Source organism: Engystomops pustulosus, chromosome 11, assembly GCF_040894005.1.
Source record: "Engystomops pustulosus chromosome 11, aEngPut4.maternal, whole genome shotgun sequence".
Classification (NCBI taxonomy): Eukaryota; Metazoa; Chordata; class Amphibia; order Anura; family Leptodactylidae; genus Engystomops; species Engystomops pustulosus.
In genome coordinates, this window is record NC_092421.1 from 84,935,346 (window position 1) to 84,949,760 (window position 14,415).

At 49.4% G+C, this 14,415-nt stretch overlaps 1 protein-coding gene across 3 annotated transcripts; it reads left to right on the top strand.

The window, feature by feature from the left end:
* Positions 1 to 21: 21 nt before the first annotated feature.
* On the top strand, positions 22 to 13,815 carry TEX36 (testis expressed 36). 3 transcript variants are annotated; one of them, XM_072131425.1, is made up of 4 exons: positions 22 to 190; positions 9,652 to 9,774; positions 12,647 to 12,727; positions 13,329 to 13,815. In XM_072131425.1, the coding sequence occupies exons 2-4, from the start codon at positions 9,685 to 9,687 to the stop codon at positions 13,587 to 13,589; spliced, it is 432 nt and encodes a 143-aa protein (XP_071987526.1). In that variant the 5' UTR covers positions 22 to 190; positions 9,652 to 9,684; the 3' UTR covers positions 13,590 to 13,815. The 3 variants fall into 3 exon arrangements, with proteins under 3 accessions (XP_071987526.1, XP_071987525.1, XP_071987524.1); XM_072131424.1 differs by having other exon boundaries at positions 23 to 214; positions 13,329 to 13,814; XM_072131423.1 differs by lacking the exon at positions 22 to 190 and adding an exon at positions 199 to 323.
* The last annotated feature ends 600 nt before the right edge of the window (positions 13,816 to 14,415 follow it).

Genomic DNA, 14,415 nt, shown 5'->3' on the forward strand with positions numbered 1-14,415 from the left:
CACACGCATCAAAGCCCCAGAGCTGGAGGACCCCACACCATAGAGCTCCGAAGGTCGGTGGCTAGAGCGGCTTATGCATACCATAGAGAGGACAACTTTAGAGAAGACAATCGCGTGGTTAGCGCAAAGGCTACGACAAAATGGCGTCTGATGTGAAGACATAAAGTGGACACATTGTCAAACCGGATGTGTAAGAGATGTCAAGGTTGCTACGGTAACTGGGAAACTTTAGTTTGACAACTATTTGTGTGTGTGACTAAATTGGGAAGACAATGCCTAAAGGACGGCGGTGCAACCCCTCCATTGATAAGGACGGTATATGGGTGAGAGATCTATAGGGATCACACTATAGCAGACAGAAAGCATCACAAAAAGTGTATATCTCTTCCTGGGAAAGCTGGGTGACAACCAACAGCCAACGAGCTTTCCCAAACGTTGTGATATTGCACAGTTCGGGAAGGTAAGTGACAAAGGTAAGTGCAACACCCTCGCCGATGCAATGGCGAGGTAGGGTTTGCGAATACGTCCCACCTGCATGTAATACCATTACACTACATGGTCCTTATAGGACATAGGGGTATTGCAGTGGTGAATCCTGCCTGGCAAGGCAGAGGTTAAGTATTTTGTATGATGCAAGATGCTGTTGTCCAATGATATGTGTTACATCCTGTGCTCTGTAAGCTGAGATGTGATTGGAGGAGCAGCCACCACCTGACCAAAGGGAGGTAATAAAACCTCTGGCCAGGAATGTTCTGGAGAACATTGGATGATTATTCTAGTGGAGAATCCTAGAGATCAGTGAGTGAGTGAGTAATCTCAGTCTAGCCCATACCAGAGCAGGAAGAGCCTAGCCCCTGCCTCTGAAGAGTGGAGTATTAGATTAGAGTTAGTGTAGTGAGGAAAAGGGGTATCATCTTACCTTTGAAGGTGATACCTGAAGCCCTACAGGACAAGCTGAAGCTTCCTACCAGGACACAGCTGCCTCCCAGCCTGCCCTCTACATCCAGGCTGGTGAACTATCTCCTGAGGCTCCCTCCAACTCACATCTCAGCACTCCATCTACCTGTTAAAGGCACGTTTGCTGCGGTTCCTGCCGGTTCAAATAAAGAACTGTAAGTTGTTTTCTTCAACTTCTGTCTCCGTCTGGTCCCTGCTAATACGGCTGCCTTCATCACCGGCACCCTGTCCATCACCCAGAGACTCCCACTCGGGACATTAAGGGGTTGCCCCAGGGAGATCCGCTATAGCAGCCTCTCCCTCATCATTTCTTGCCAACACCACCCTGCTGGAGACCTGCCAGGCTGTAGGACAGCCCTCCGGTTCCCCCGTACCAAGCACCGTGACAATAGCGTGCTTAGGCCGCAACCGCCAGCCACTCCGGTACCGCGGGCCCCGGCTGTCTCCAGGCCGCACCTCAAAGGCTAGGCCCCGGTGGGGGATGTTGCAAGTGGCGTCACGAACAGGATATATACTTCTGTGCCTTATCCTGGCACTAAAGACTGTACTTTATTAAGAAAAAGACTGTGCTGCCTAACCCTGATGCCATCCGGGTTTAGGCCCATGTATTTGTGTGTTTCTACATTGAACTTTATACTGCTGCCATGTGCTGTCGAGCGCCGCTCCAGCACTCAAGAGGTTAATTCCTGCAAGAACTGTGTCAGCTCTGCTACATCCGGCGCTGCTGCGCCTGAAGCATTTACCTCAGAGGCGTGTGGCGCAGCAAGTATTTCAAGCCCGCCAAATCTTGACTGGCGGGAACTCCAGAGGCGTCATTAGGCTCCGCCCCCTGCACGAGTGGCGCGAAGCACCGTGGAGGAGGAGCTGGAGCGTGTGCGGCCGGCAACGAAGAGGGTTAATCGGCCATCTTGGATTTCGGCGCAGGCCGCGCCTGAAGCCTGCCAGCAGCGTGCGCCTCATCCGGAGTTCCGGCGCACGTGTCCTGCCACTGGAGGAGAACACCGCTGAGCATCACTGAGCCCTGCTGCCTGCCGGACATCGGGAACGGAGACCTTCGTGTACCGGAGCTGTCCTGTCACCGCGGCTGATCCTGAGTGAGTACCGCTGGGGAAGTTAAAGGGGGGTAGAGATTGTTTCCGACGCTAGGTTATTGGCTCACCTCCCAGGGAATAGTGACTGTGTCTTAAAGTGCCCACGTCCCATTCTAGCCATCGCCCATAGCAACGGACTTTGTGTAACCCTACAGACTTCCCTCAGCTAGGCCAGTCATGTCCGCCCAGGACGAAGATACGGGACTGGCGCAAGTCCCGTCCCCTGGTCCCTCCTCAGGGTACCGGAGCATGTTAAGTCCTCCAGAGAGTCCCTTCAGCCCTGCTACAGCTAGTGTCCCTGGGACTCCCACCATGATGCCTCTGACTATGCCCTACTATCTGGGGGCCCCCTGGTTACCCTACTACGAGGGAGAATCACATACTCTCCCTGAATTCAGGGACAAGTTGTTAGCCACCTTCGCCTTGCTCCCATTCACAGAGGAACAGAAAGTGGGCATCCTCATCGGGCAGTTGAAAGGACCCGCTCTCCGGGAAGTCAAGTCCTGGCCCCGAGAACAGTGTCAGAATGTGGTCCAGATTCTTGATAGGCTACGTAACACCTTTGACAAGTGTACTGTCTCCGAGTTGAAGCAGAAATTCTTCGGGAAAAGACAGAAGCCCCAAGAGTCCCTCCGAGACTTTGCCCTCTCCCTACAGGAGACATGGAAGGCCATCACCTGCCTTGAGCCCAAAGACGCTAAAACCTCTGACCAAACCTTAAGGGAACAATTTATCAATGGACTTGTTGATAGAAATCAAAGGTGTCAACTAAAGATCATCTCTTCTCAACATGCCCAGGCCTCTTTCCTTGAGTTTAAGGAAATTGCCATTGACATATTAGGAGACCGATCACCTACTGGACCGCAGAAAGAGCCTGAATCCGTAGAAATGGAAGAATCTGCTCTCGCTTGCCATCCCACGCAGTCAGCATCACCTACTCCTGCGACTATGGAAGTTACTGGCATAACAGGACCGGTCCCTAATCTGGCGGACACCCTGCATCAAATCCTTGATCGGTTGACCCAGTTGGAAGTAACTGTCTCTGCTATGAGGAGGAAACCTCCAGAGAACCCGGTACGGTCAGCTACTCCTCGTGAATCTCCGACTAAACAGCGCCCAAAAGAAGCGAAGTCGTTAAGCACCTGGAGTCAGAGGAAACCCCGCCAGCGGTGCAGCTACCGCCATAAATATGGGCATGAAGAGAATGATTGTCGTCAGTTAAACGACAAACCCTTGGAGCTAAGGGACGACCTCCAAGGGAAGAACTTGTAAGTCCCCGAGATGCTAACTGGATGCCCAGGTTCGTGGGGACTCGCCCCATGGTTCATGTAACCATCAACGGAGTTACTCTACCGGCCTTAATTGATACCGGCTCTCAAGTGACCACCCTCCGGAGTGCTGCCTTCGAGAAATGCCGAGGAAGAGCATCCTTAGTCCAGCCTCCAAAGGCTTACTTGAACATCATTGCTACGAATGGAAAACCCGTACCCATCCGCGGCTACTGGGAGCCCACGCTAACCATTGGAGACACTGAGTTAACCAGACAGGGCGTAGTGGTGACACGTGTGCCCGAAAACGGTAACTTCTCCCTGGTACTGGGTACCAATGTCCTCCGCAACTGCTACCCCGAAGTGCTGAAGGCTCTCCATGACTCCCTGCCAACAGTGCCCAACGGTTCCCGGAAGGTAATTCAGGAGACTATGCAGGTTCTAGCGGCGCAACAGAAGTTTGCTGGCCCTAATGGAGAAATCTGCAGAGCCCGGATCAAGGATCCCCAACCTGTTCGCCTTCAACCTGGGACTGAGACGTTAGTATGGTGTCGAGCCTGCATGGGCGTCCAAGGTCAAGACTACCAGGCGATAGTAGAACCTCTACCAGCCGATGAAGACCTGCCCATTCTAGCCGCCAGGAGCCTAGTCACGGTATCCCGAGGACAAGTACCCATTCGACTACTAAATGTGGGAGACTCCCCAGTGGATCTGAGAAAGTACCAAGCCGTAGCCACTCTCTTCAGCGTGCATCCTGAAGACTTGGTGGAAACCTCTCTGTCTGCCTCCCAACAGTTGGAACTGAAGCAAAGTGCTGAAGGTGAGCCTGCCGAGCAATCCTGGTGGCTTGAGCTCAATATTGGAGATGACGATTTTACTCCTGCAGACCGAGTACAAGGTGTCCTGGATGTCGTTATGAAGCACCACCAGGCCTTCAGCAAACACCCACTGGATTTTGGGCAGACTACTCTGATCCAACACACCATCCCTACTGGCTCTCATCCTCCTATCAAGGAACGATATCGGCCCATACCTCCAGCCCGTTACCAAGAGGTGAAGAAGCTGGTACAAGAGATGAAGACAGCCAACGTTATCCGGGAGAGTCGTAGCCCATGGGCTGCCCGCTGGTCCTTGTGAAGAAGAAGGATGGAACCCTTCGATTCTGTGTTGACTATAGGAAGATCAACAATATCACCCACAAGGACGCCTATCCTCTGCCTCGAATCGAGGAATCCCTCGCAGCCCTAGGGTCAGCTGCCTACTTCTCTACCCTGGACCTGACCAGTGGCTACTGGCAAGTGGCCATGGCGCCGGAAGACAGAGAGAAGACGGCTTTCACCACCCCAATGGGCTTGTTCGAGTTCAACAACATGCCGTTCGGGCTATGCAACGCCCCAGGCACATTTCAACGGCTGATGGAGAGATGTTTGGGTCATCGCAACTTCGAGACCGTCCTGCTATATTTGGACGACATCATCATCTACTCCAAGACTTATGAAGACCACCTCCACCATCTGGCTGAAGTCTTCCAAATCCTGACCCAACATGGGTTGAAGGTCAAGCCATCCAAGTGCCACCTGCTACAACCTAGTGTCAAGTACCTGGGACATGTGGTGAGCGCTCATGGAATTGAGCCAGATCCAGAGAAGATTGCAGCTGTCCACGACTGGCCTACCCCATCAACCGTACGGGACATCAAAAGCTTCCTGGGATTTGCCAGTTATTACAGGCGTTTCATCCCGAAGTTTGCCCAGCTGGCGGCTCCCCTGCAAGAGCTTCTAAGGGGCCTGCCAAAAGAGAGCCAACGTTCCCGAGTAGCCATTGAGTGGACGGCCGAACGAGAAGCTGCCTTCCAGATGCTCAAGCAACGGTTGACTGAGCCCCCGGTGTTGGGATATCCAGACTATAGTCTGCCTTTCACCCTATACACTGATGCCAGCAAGCAAGGTCTAGGGGCGGTATTATCCCAGCTCCAAAACGGAACTGAAAGGGTCATAGCCTACGCCAGCCGTTCCCTCCGAGAACCGGAGCAAAACGACCAGAACTACAGTTCCTTCAAGTTGGAGTTTCTGGCGTTAGTCTGGGCTGTGACCGAAAAGTTCAAGGACTACCTAGCTGCATCATCTTTCACTGTCTTCACAGACAATAATCCGTTGGCGCATCTGAACACCGCACGTCTTGGAGCACTGGAACAACGGTGGGCCTCCAGACTTGCCAATTTCAGCTTTACCATCAAGTACCGGGCTGGTAAGACCAATGACAACGCCGACGCTCTGTCCCGTCTCCCTGACCAGTGGGAGGGACCCTCCACGGATGCTCAGTGGGAAGATGTCGAGATGCCCGCATTCTATGCCCGGTTTGTGCGTCAAGATGCCCAGAGAGTTTACTCCCTACCGACAGAGGCAGCGCCAGTTACTCCTCAAGAAGAGTCAGAGCCCCCTGCGGAAAAGGACCTCTGGATGAGTCTTCAGGCTGATAGCCGTGCCATAGGAGAGGTAATGGACTATCTCTCTAGTGGGCGAGTGCCTGAAAGAATCCGGCGCAGAAGAGCTGATGGAGAACTGTCTCAATTGTGGCGCCAGAGAAAGACTCTGAGCATGCACCAGGGTCTGCTAAAGAGAAGAACTCTGGACCCGATCACTTATGACCGGCTATACCAGGTTGTGATTCCCAGGAGGGACGCCAAGATAGTACTGGAAATGTACCATGACCGGTCTGGACACTTTGGCGCTCAGAAGACTGAAGCCACCCTCCGAAGGCGATTCTTCTGGGTCAACATGAAGTCCGACATTGAAGCCTGGTGTCGAGAATGCCCAGCCTGCGCCATCGCTCGAGGAGAGCGACACAATCAAAGGGCCCCTCTACGTCCCATTGTGAGCCAACGGCCCTTGGAGATCCTGGCATTGGACCACGTGAAGTTGGAGCCCAGCAGATCCGGTCACAGTTATGCTCTTACGATCATCGACCACTATACCAAATTTGTGGTTGCAGTACCTGTCAGAGATCTGTCTGCAAGGACTACCGCAGCGGCCCTGTGGAAGAGCTTCATCCTCCCCTATGGCTGTCCGGACCAGATCCTTACAGACCAAGGAACAGCATTTGAGTCCCAAGTCTTCCAGGAGCTGTGCACGCTATATGGATGCAAAAAGCTGAGGACCACGGCTTATCATCCCCAAGGCAACGGGCTTTGTGAAAAGATGAACCAGACTCTAATTAATATGCTGAGGACTCTGACCCCGGCAAAAAGGGCTGACTGGCCAAAGCTGTTGCCCGAATTGGTGTACCTGTACAACAATACCAATCATTGCTCCACAGGATACACCCCGTACTATCTGATGTTCGGGAGACACGGCCATCTCCCTGCTGATATGACCTGGGACATGGAGTCCCCTGATTCCCAGTCTTTACTCCCCCAGACTGACTGGGTTCACGAACACCAGAGGCGCCTGGCGGATGCCAGAGAAGTTGTGGATCTGCGGTTGGAAGAGGCCCGAGAGAAACAAAAAAGGGACTTTGATCGTAATGCCTGTGCTGAGCCTTTTGCCCCAGGAGATCGAGTGTGGCTGCGCAACAACCATCCTACCAGTAAGCTAGATGGGCGTTGGGAGCGTGAGCCATACCTAGTTAGGGACAGTCTCTCCCCTGAAGTCTACGAGATTTCAAGAGGAGACCGTCCATCACTCCGGGTACATAGGAACCGGCTGAAGAGATGTCTTCGTCCTTTTGCCCCTATGTCTACACCTCTCACCTCGTCCCCCAACTTACAGACCTCCTTGTGTTCGCCTACCCCCAGTTTCTTGGAACTTGTGACTGTGCCTCAATTCTGTTTTGTTTCCACTCCAGTAAGAGGTACCTCGGAGAGACCATCATCCCCACCGCAGTCTCCAATACTGCTGCCTGTGGAGGATGATCCGGCTCCAGTGTCTGCAACCCCTGAAGCATCAGAGGCAGCTGAGACTCCGACTCCAGCGCTTGACTCAGAGGAGGACGATGAGGAGGTTGTTATCTTCTCCAGGCCGGAACTTCGAAGGTCTCAAAGGGAGACAAAAGGAAAAGCTCCTGCGTACCTGCAGGAGTACCAGCTGGTGACACGCAGAAGCAGGAGGCAGGTACGTTTTTCTGACACCGAAGTACTTACCACCGAAGAAGATGCAGACTAACCCCTGAAGGGCTGTAGCCCACTTCAGGTACTGTACCATGTGTACATATTGTATATTTCTGTCCTTTCCCTAAAGAGCCAGAGACTTTCCTGAGACTCTCATCCCTATTTATCTCAGTCAAGAGACATACCTTGAACTGATTATTGTCCTGTGCTATGATAGCACCCCTTCCTCTGCCACAGCAGAGAATTTCTTCAAAGGACTCTGTCCCTCTACACATAGAGGAGACCCTTTGCTTCCCAGCGCACTTTTCCCCACATCAAGGGCTGTACCCAGAAGATGGACTTTGTCACTAGAGACCTTCTGTGAGACTTTTGCCAGATACTCCAAGGAAAAGTTGCCACTTTATTTATTATCATTTTGCACTTAATGCCTTCCTTTTTAGGTACGGACATTATGTTTGCACTTCCATGCCTTTCCTTTTCAGGTAAAGAGACATTTTCTATTCTGCTACCCTGAGTAGCCTATCTACCTATGTAACGTTTGTAACGTTCAAGATGTGTACCCATTGGGCTCCTAAGCCAATGTGAATTTACCTGTTTGCACACTGTCATATATGCCAGTAGTCTGCATTAACCCTTTCATAGGCTTTTCAGGTTGTAGTGTGGCTGTGTCGGACCGTCTCTATGTAGTACAATGTTTTATTGTGTCACATATGCCAATGTATGCATATATACACTATATAATTGCCGCCAGGGAAGAAGCGTTGATAAAACAAATATACAGGCCTTGGTGCAAGGAGTGGATTACAGTACATGACACCACACCTTTCCTACTGTACAGTTTGGTTTAATGGCGTCAGCGACCAACTGTCAAGCACTTACATGTTTTGTCTTAGTCCGACACCAACCCAGGTGCCTGTCTCCAGGACCATGGGCGGTTTGTCCCTACACCTCACATAGCCTGCACTTCCCAGAAGTGCCCTTAGCCCCCTCTGTGCCCCAAACCATCTGTAGTCGAGCCGAGGGCGGCTCTTTCAATTGCCCCCGGGGTATGCAACACCCTCGCCGATGCAATGGCGAGGTAGGGTTTGCGAATACGTCCCACCTGCATGTAATACCATTACACTACATGGTCCTTATAGGACATAGGGGTATTGCAGTGGTGAATCCTGCCTGGCAAGGCAGAGGTTAAGTATTTTGTATGATGCAAGATGCTGTTGTCCAATGATATGTGTTACATCCTGTGCTCTGTAAGCTGAGATGTGATTGGAGGAGCAGCCACCACCTGACCAAAGGGAGGTAATAAAACCCCCTGGCCAGGAATGTTCTGGAGAACATTGGATGATTATTCTAGTGGAGAATCCTAGAGATCAGTGAGTGAGTGAGTAATCTCTGTCTAGCCCATACCAGAGCAGGAAGAGCCTAGCCCCTGCCTCTGAAGAGTGGAGTATTAGATTAGAGTTAGTGTAGTGAGGAAAAGGGGTATCATCTTACCTTTAAAGGTGATACCTGAAGCCCTACAGGACAAGCTGAAGCTTCCTACCAGGACACAGCTGCCTTCCCAGCCTGCCCTCTACATCCAGGCTGGTGAACTATCTCCTGAGGCTCCCTCCAACTCACATCTCAGCACTCCATCTACCTGTTAAAGGCACGTTTGCTGCGGTTCCTGCCGGTTCAAATAAAGAACTGTAAGTTGTTTTCTTCAACTTCTGTCTCCGTCTGGTCCCTGCTACTACAACTACCATCATCACCGGCACCCTGTCCATCACCCAGAGACTCACACTCGGGACATTAAGGGGTTGCCCCAGGGAGATCCGCTATAGCAGCCTCTCCCTCATCATTTCTTGCCAACACCACCTGCTGGAGAGCTGCCAGGCTGTAGGACAGCCCTCCGGTTCCCCCGTACCAAGCACCGTGACAATAGCGTGCTTAGGCCGCAACCGCCAGCCACTCCGGTACCGCGGGCCCCGGCTGTCTCCAGGCCGCACCTCAAAGGCTAGGCCCCGGTGGGGGATGTTGCATAAGTGTCACCCAGCTTTCCTGGAAACGGATATAGCAAAGAAACAACTGTACAAAGTCTTTGCTGTGGTTTTATGGACCTCACTGGTTTGGGGTACCACAGGCGCAAACAAAGAGAAAAACAAGGTTTTATGTTAAAGGTTTTAATTTTACATCTGTATAACACCAGGGCTTGATGGTTTATAATGATGTATTTATTGTTATATCTTTATAGTTCCCGCACATTGGGGTCAGTAATACACTGCCCATGAGCAGCACAAAGGAAATGCTCTACTGGGCGAGGACAGCGCCATGGAAAGAGGCAAAACTACCTCATCTGTGCACAACCTGTAACAAGGTAAAATATCTATTATCTCTGTCAGTGACTCCACCGAGAGAATGGTGAGAAGCTCTGGGGTATGATACAGGATGTAACTCAGGATCAGTACAGGATAAGTAATGTCATGTATGTACAGTGACTGCACCAGCAGCAGAATAGTGAGTGCAGCTCTGGGGTATAATACAGGATGTAACTCAGGATCAGTACAGGATAAGTAATGTCATGTATGTACACAGTGACTGCACCAGCAGCAGAATAGTGAGTGCAGCTCTGGAGTATAATACAGGATGTAACTCAGGATCAGTACAGGATAAGTAATGTCATGTATGTACACAGTGACTGCACCAGCAGAATAGTGAGTGCAGCTCTGGGGTATAATACAGGATGTAACTCAGGATCAGTACAGGATAAGTAATGTCATGTATATACACAGTGACTGCACAAGCAGCAGAATAGTGAGTACAGCTCTGGGGTATAATACAGGATGTAACTCAGGATCAGTACAGGATAAGTAATGTCATGTATGTACACAGTGACTGCACCAGCAGCAGAATAGTGAGTGCAGCTCTGGGGTATAATACAGGATGTAACTCAGGATCAGTACAGGATAAGTAATGTCATGTATGTACACAGTGACTGCACCAGCAGCAGAATAGTGAGTGCAGCTCTGGGGTATAATACAGGATGTAACTCAGGATCAGTACAGGATAAGTAATGTCATGTATGTACAGTGACTGCACCAGCAACAGAATAGTGAGTGCAGCTCTGGGGTATAATACAGGATGTAACTCAGGACCAGTACAGGATAAATGTCATGTATGTACACAGTGACTGCACCAGCAGCAGAATAGTGAGTGCAGCTCTGGGGTATAATACAGGATGTAACTCAGGGTCAGTACAGGATAAGTAATGTCATGTATGTACACAGTGACTGCACCAGCAGCAGAATAGTGAGTGCAGCTCTGGGGTATAATACAGGATGTAACTCAGGATCAGTACAGGATAAGTAATGTCATGTATGTACACAGTGACTGCACCAGCAGCAGAATAGTGAGTGCAGCTCTGGAGTATAATACAGGATGTAACTCAGGATCAGTACAGGATAAGTAATGTCATGTATGTACACAGTGACTGCACCAGCAGAATAGTGAGTGCAGCTCTGGGGTATAATACAGGATGTAACTCAGGATCAGTACAGGATAAGTAATGTCATGTATGTACACAGTGACTGCACCAGCAGCAGAATAGTAAGTGCAGCTCTGGGGTATGATACAGGATGTAACTCGGGATCAGTACAGGATAAGTAATGTCATGTATGTACACAGTGACTGCGCTAGCAGCAGAATAGTGAGTGCAGCTCTGGGGTATAATACAGGATGTAACTCAGGATCAGTACAGGATAAGTAATGTCATGTATGTACACAGTGACTGCACCAGCAGCAGAATAGTGAGTGCAGCTCTGGAGTATAATACAGGATGTAACTCAGGATCAGTACAGGATAAGTAATGTCATGTATGTACACAGTGACTGCGCTAGCAGCAGAATAGTGAGTGCAGCTCTGGGGTATAATACAGGATGTAACTCAGGATCAGTACAGGATAAGTAATGTCATGTATGTACACAGTGACTGCACCAGCAGAATAGTGAGTGCAGCTCTGGGGTATAATACAGGATGTAACTCAGGATCAGTACAGGATAAGTAATGTCATGTATGTACACAGTGACTGCACCAGCAGAATAGTGAGTGCAGCTCTGGGGTATAATACAGGATGTAACTCAGGGTCAGTACAGGATAAGTAATGTCATGTATGTACACAGTGACTGCACCAGCAGAATAGTGAGTGCAGCTCTGGGGTATAATACAGGATGTAACTCAGGATCAGTACAGGATAAGTAATGTCATGTATGTACACAGTGACTGCACCAGCAGCAGAATAGTGAGTGCAGCTCTGGAGTATAATACAGGATGTAACTCAGGGTCAGTACAGGATAAGTAATGTCATGTATGTACACAGTGACTGCACCAGCAGCAGAATAGTGAGTGCAGCTCTGGAGTATAATACAGCATGTAATTCAGGATCAGTACAGGATAAGTAATGTCATGTATGTACACAGTGACTGCACCAGCAGCAGAATAGTGAGTGCAGCTCTGGAGTATAATACAGGATGTAACTCAGGATCAGTACAGGATAAGTAATGTCATGTATGTACACAGTGACTGCACCAGCAACAGAATAGTGAGTGCAGCTCTGGGGTATAATACAGGATGTAACTCAGGATCAGTACAGGATAAGTAATGTCATGTATGTACACAGTGACTGCACCAGCAGAATAGTGAGTGCAGCTCTGGGGTATAATACAGGATGTAACTCAGGATCAGTACAGGATAAGTAATGTCATGTATGTACACAGTGACTGCACCAGCAGCAGAATAGTGAGTGCAGCTCTGGAGTATAATACAGGATGTAACTCAGGATCAGTACAGGATAAGTAATGTCATGTATGTACACAGTGACTGCACCAGCAGCAGAATAGTGAGTGCAGCTCTGGGGTATAATACAGGATGTAACTCAGGATCAGTACAGGATAAGTAATGTCATGTATGTACACAGTGACTGCACCAGCAGCAGAATAGTGAGTGCAGCTCTGGGGTATAATACAGGATGTAACTCAGGGTCAGTACAGGATAAGTAATGTCATGTATGTACACAGTGACTGCACCAGCAGCAGAATAGTGAGTGCAGCTCTGGAGTATAATACAGGATGTAACTCAGGATCAGTACAGGATAAGTAATGTCATGTATGTACAAAGTTTATGGAAGGAAGATTTCTCAAAACTATTACCGTACATCATCCTTATCCTCATGGTCTTTATGTATTGCATTACAGAATGAGCTACAGAACGGTTTCCCCTTTTCTGCACATGACAACAGGAACCTAATACAGGGAGCAGGAGAATATCTGGATACTGTAAGTATATTCCAGGAACAAACTACAACAGCCTGGATGAAAAACAAAACACACAGAATGGCCGGCACTGCCCCACACATCTCTCAAGAGGCACAAAATATCTTCCAGGTGCAGGCCCAACCCCCTTTGCACTAGGAGGCGGAATTTATATAACTTATCGTTAAAACGATAAATATTTCTGCTTTGGCTGGACTGTTTTGGGCAACAATGGCATGCTTGTCGTTAAAAGGCTCTACGAGACTACTGTAACATTGAACCAGTGTTTGTCACATTGTGCACAATCATTAGTTTAGGCTGCTATGACATAAGCGTGTTTCTGGGAGATCTGCTGCTATGACATCACAAGTGTGTGTCACATGAGCAGCTCTGACATCACACAAGTCACTCCGTTAGATATCCTGCTATGACATCATAGGCTGGTGTAACTTAGTCTCAGCCACATGTCTGTGTGAGATCACAAGAGACAACTGCTGCTAGTCCATAGGTTTTGCCCATGGACTTTCTGTAGTTGATGTCCTGCCCAGAACTTAGACCTCTGAAATAAATAGTTTCAAGCTTATCTTGAATATGTATCTGATCACTTCCATCTTTAATATTTCAGGGTCTCGGAAGAAAGAAAACTCCACTGGATAAAAAACAGCACAGCTCTGGACATTTTAACGTTTTTTGCCACGACCAACCTCCTAGACCGACAAGTTACTGGGACGGCTTCACAGATCATCAAATCTCTTACAGAGGAAGCCAGGATACGGAGAAGCCGTTGTGCAGAAGATACCCCAAACACCACCACGAGAGGTCCACTCACATGAGGGATCTCCCCGAGAACAGATTCATGTGGTTTGGCGATTACCGCAGTGTTTAGTGATACTAATCATCGGTCTGAGGTCTACGTGTGGTTTTCACGTCCATAACATTGCATGCACAGCCGCAGGACATGTAGTCATGAACTGCAAATTTATGGATGCATCTACCACAAGGCGGCCCCCACACCAGCATCACTGACATCTCCATATGTGTTCCCACCATTATGTAGCATGACTAGAATATACATTTTTGCTAAATCGACTATACAACTGTGTGTATGACTTTACTCTATGGGCCAAGGAGACTCTAAAAAGTTTGTTAGACCCAGCACTGATTTATTCTACATGATGAACGACCAGCGGATACAAGAGATCCGGATCGTGTCACACGGATAAAGCACCATAGTGCACGTTCAACCGGCCCCATTCACTTCTATAACATCTCCCATAATAGCAAATGGAGCACCGAGTGAGCTTCTGTACCATTCACCCCACACTCATGGGCCCCTTGCCTTCTGATCCCTGGGGGTCCTCATGTTCAGTCCCTCAGTTAGCAATGGATGGTGTAAGCAGTGCATGGACAATTCAATGGGGGGGCGGGCAGCAGCAGGGATAGCAGCCCCACTCCCTAGTGCGCCAAGAAGCTAATTTAGATAAATGTAAGCTGAATTTTCACTAAAATTACAAGAAATCAGAAAGGGTAGAACCAAAATGCTCATTATGTGCCCTAAACAATGCTGATCACATTTGCTGTTGCTCCCTTCAAAATTATGGAGGGGCGATCGGGAATTGCAGAGCACAGCGCTGGAATATCTCCTGCAGTCCCATTCCCTGTCTATAGGAGGCACCAATGTTCCTGTATTATTGAATGGGGCGTCAGGACTA

Excerpts from the sequence above, each read along its gene's own strand:
- TEX36 (XM_072131423.1), top strand. The coding sequence starts at position 273 with ATGCCTAAAGGACGGCGGTGCAACCCCTCCATTGATAAGGACGGTATA. Across the intron at positions 324-9,651 it reads TTGATAAGGACGGTATATGG|TTCCCGCACATTGGGGTCAG; the intron begins GTGAGAGATCTA and ends ATATCTTTATAG. Across the intron at positions 12,728-13,328 it reads CAGGAGAATATCTGGATACT|GGTCTCGGAAGAAAGAAAAC; the intron begins GTAAGTATATTC and ends TTAATATTTCAG.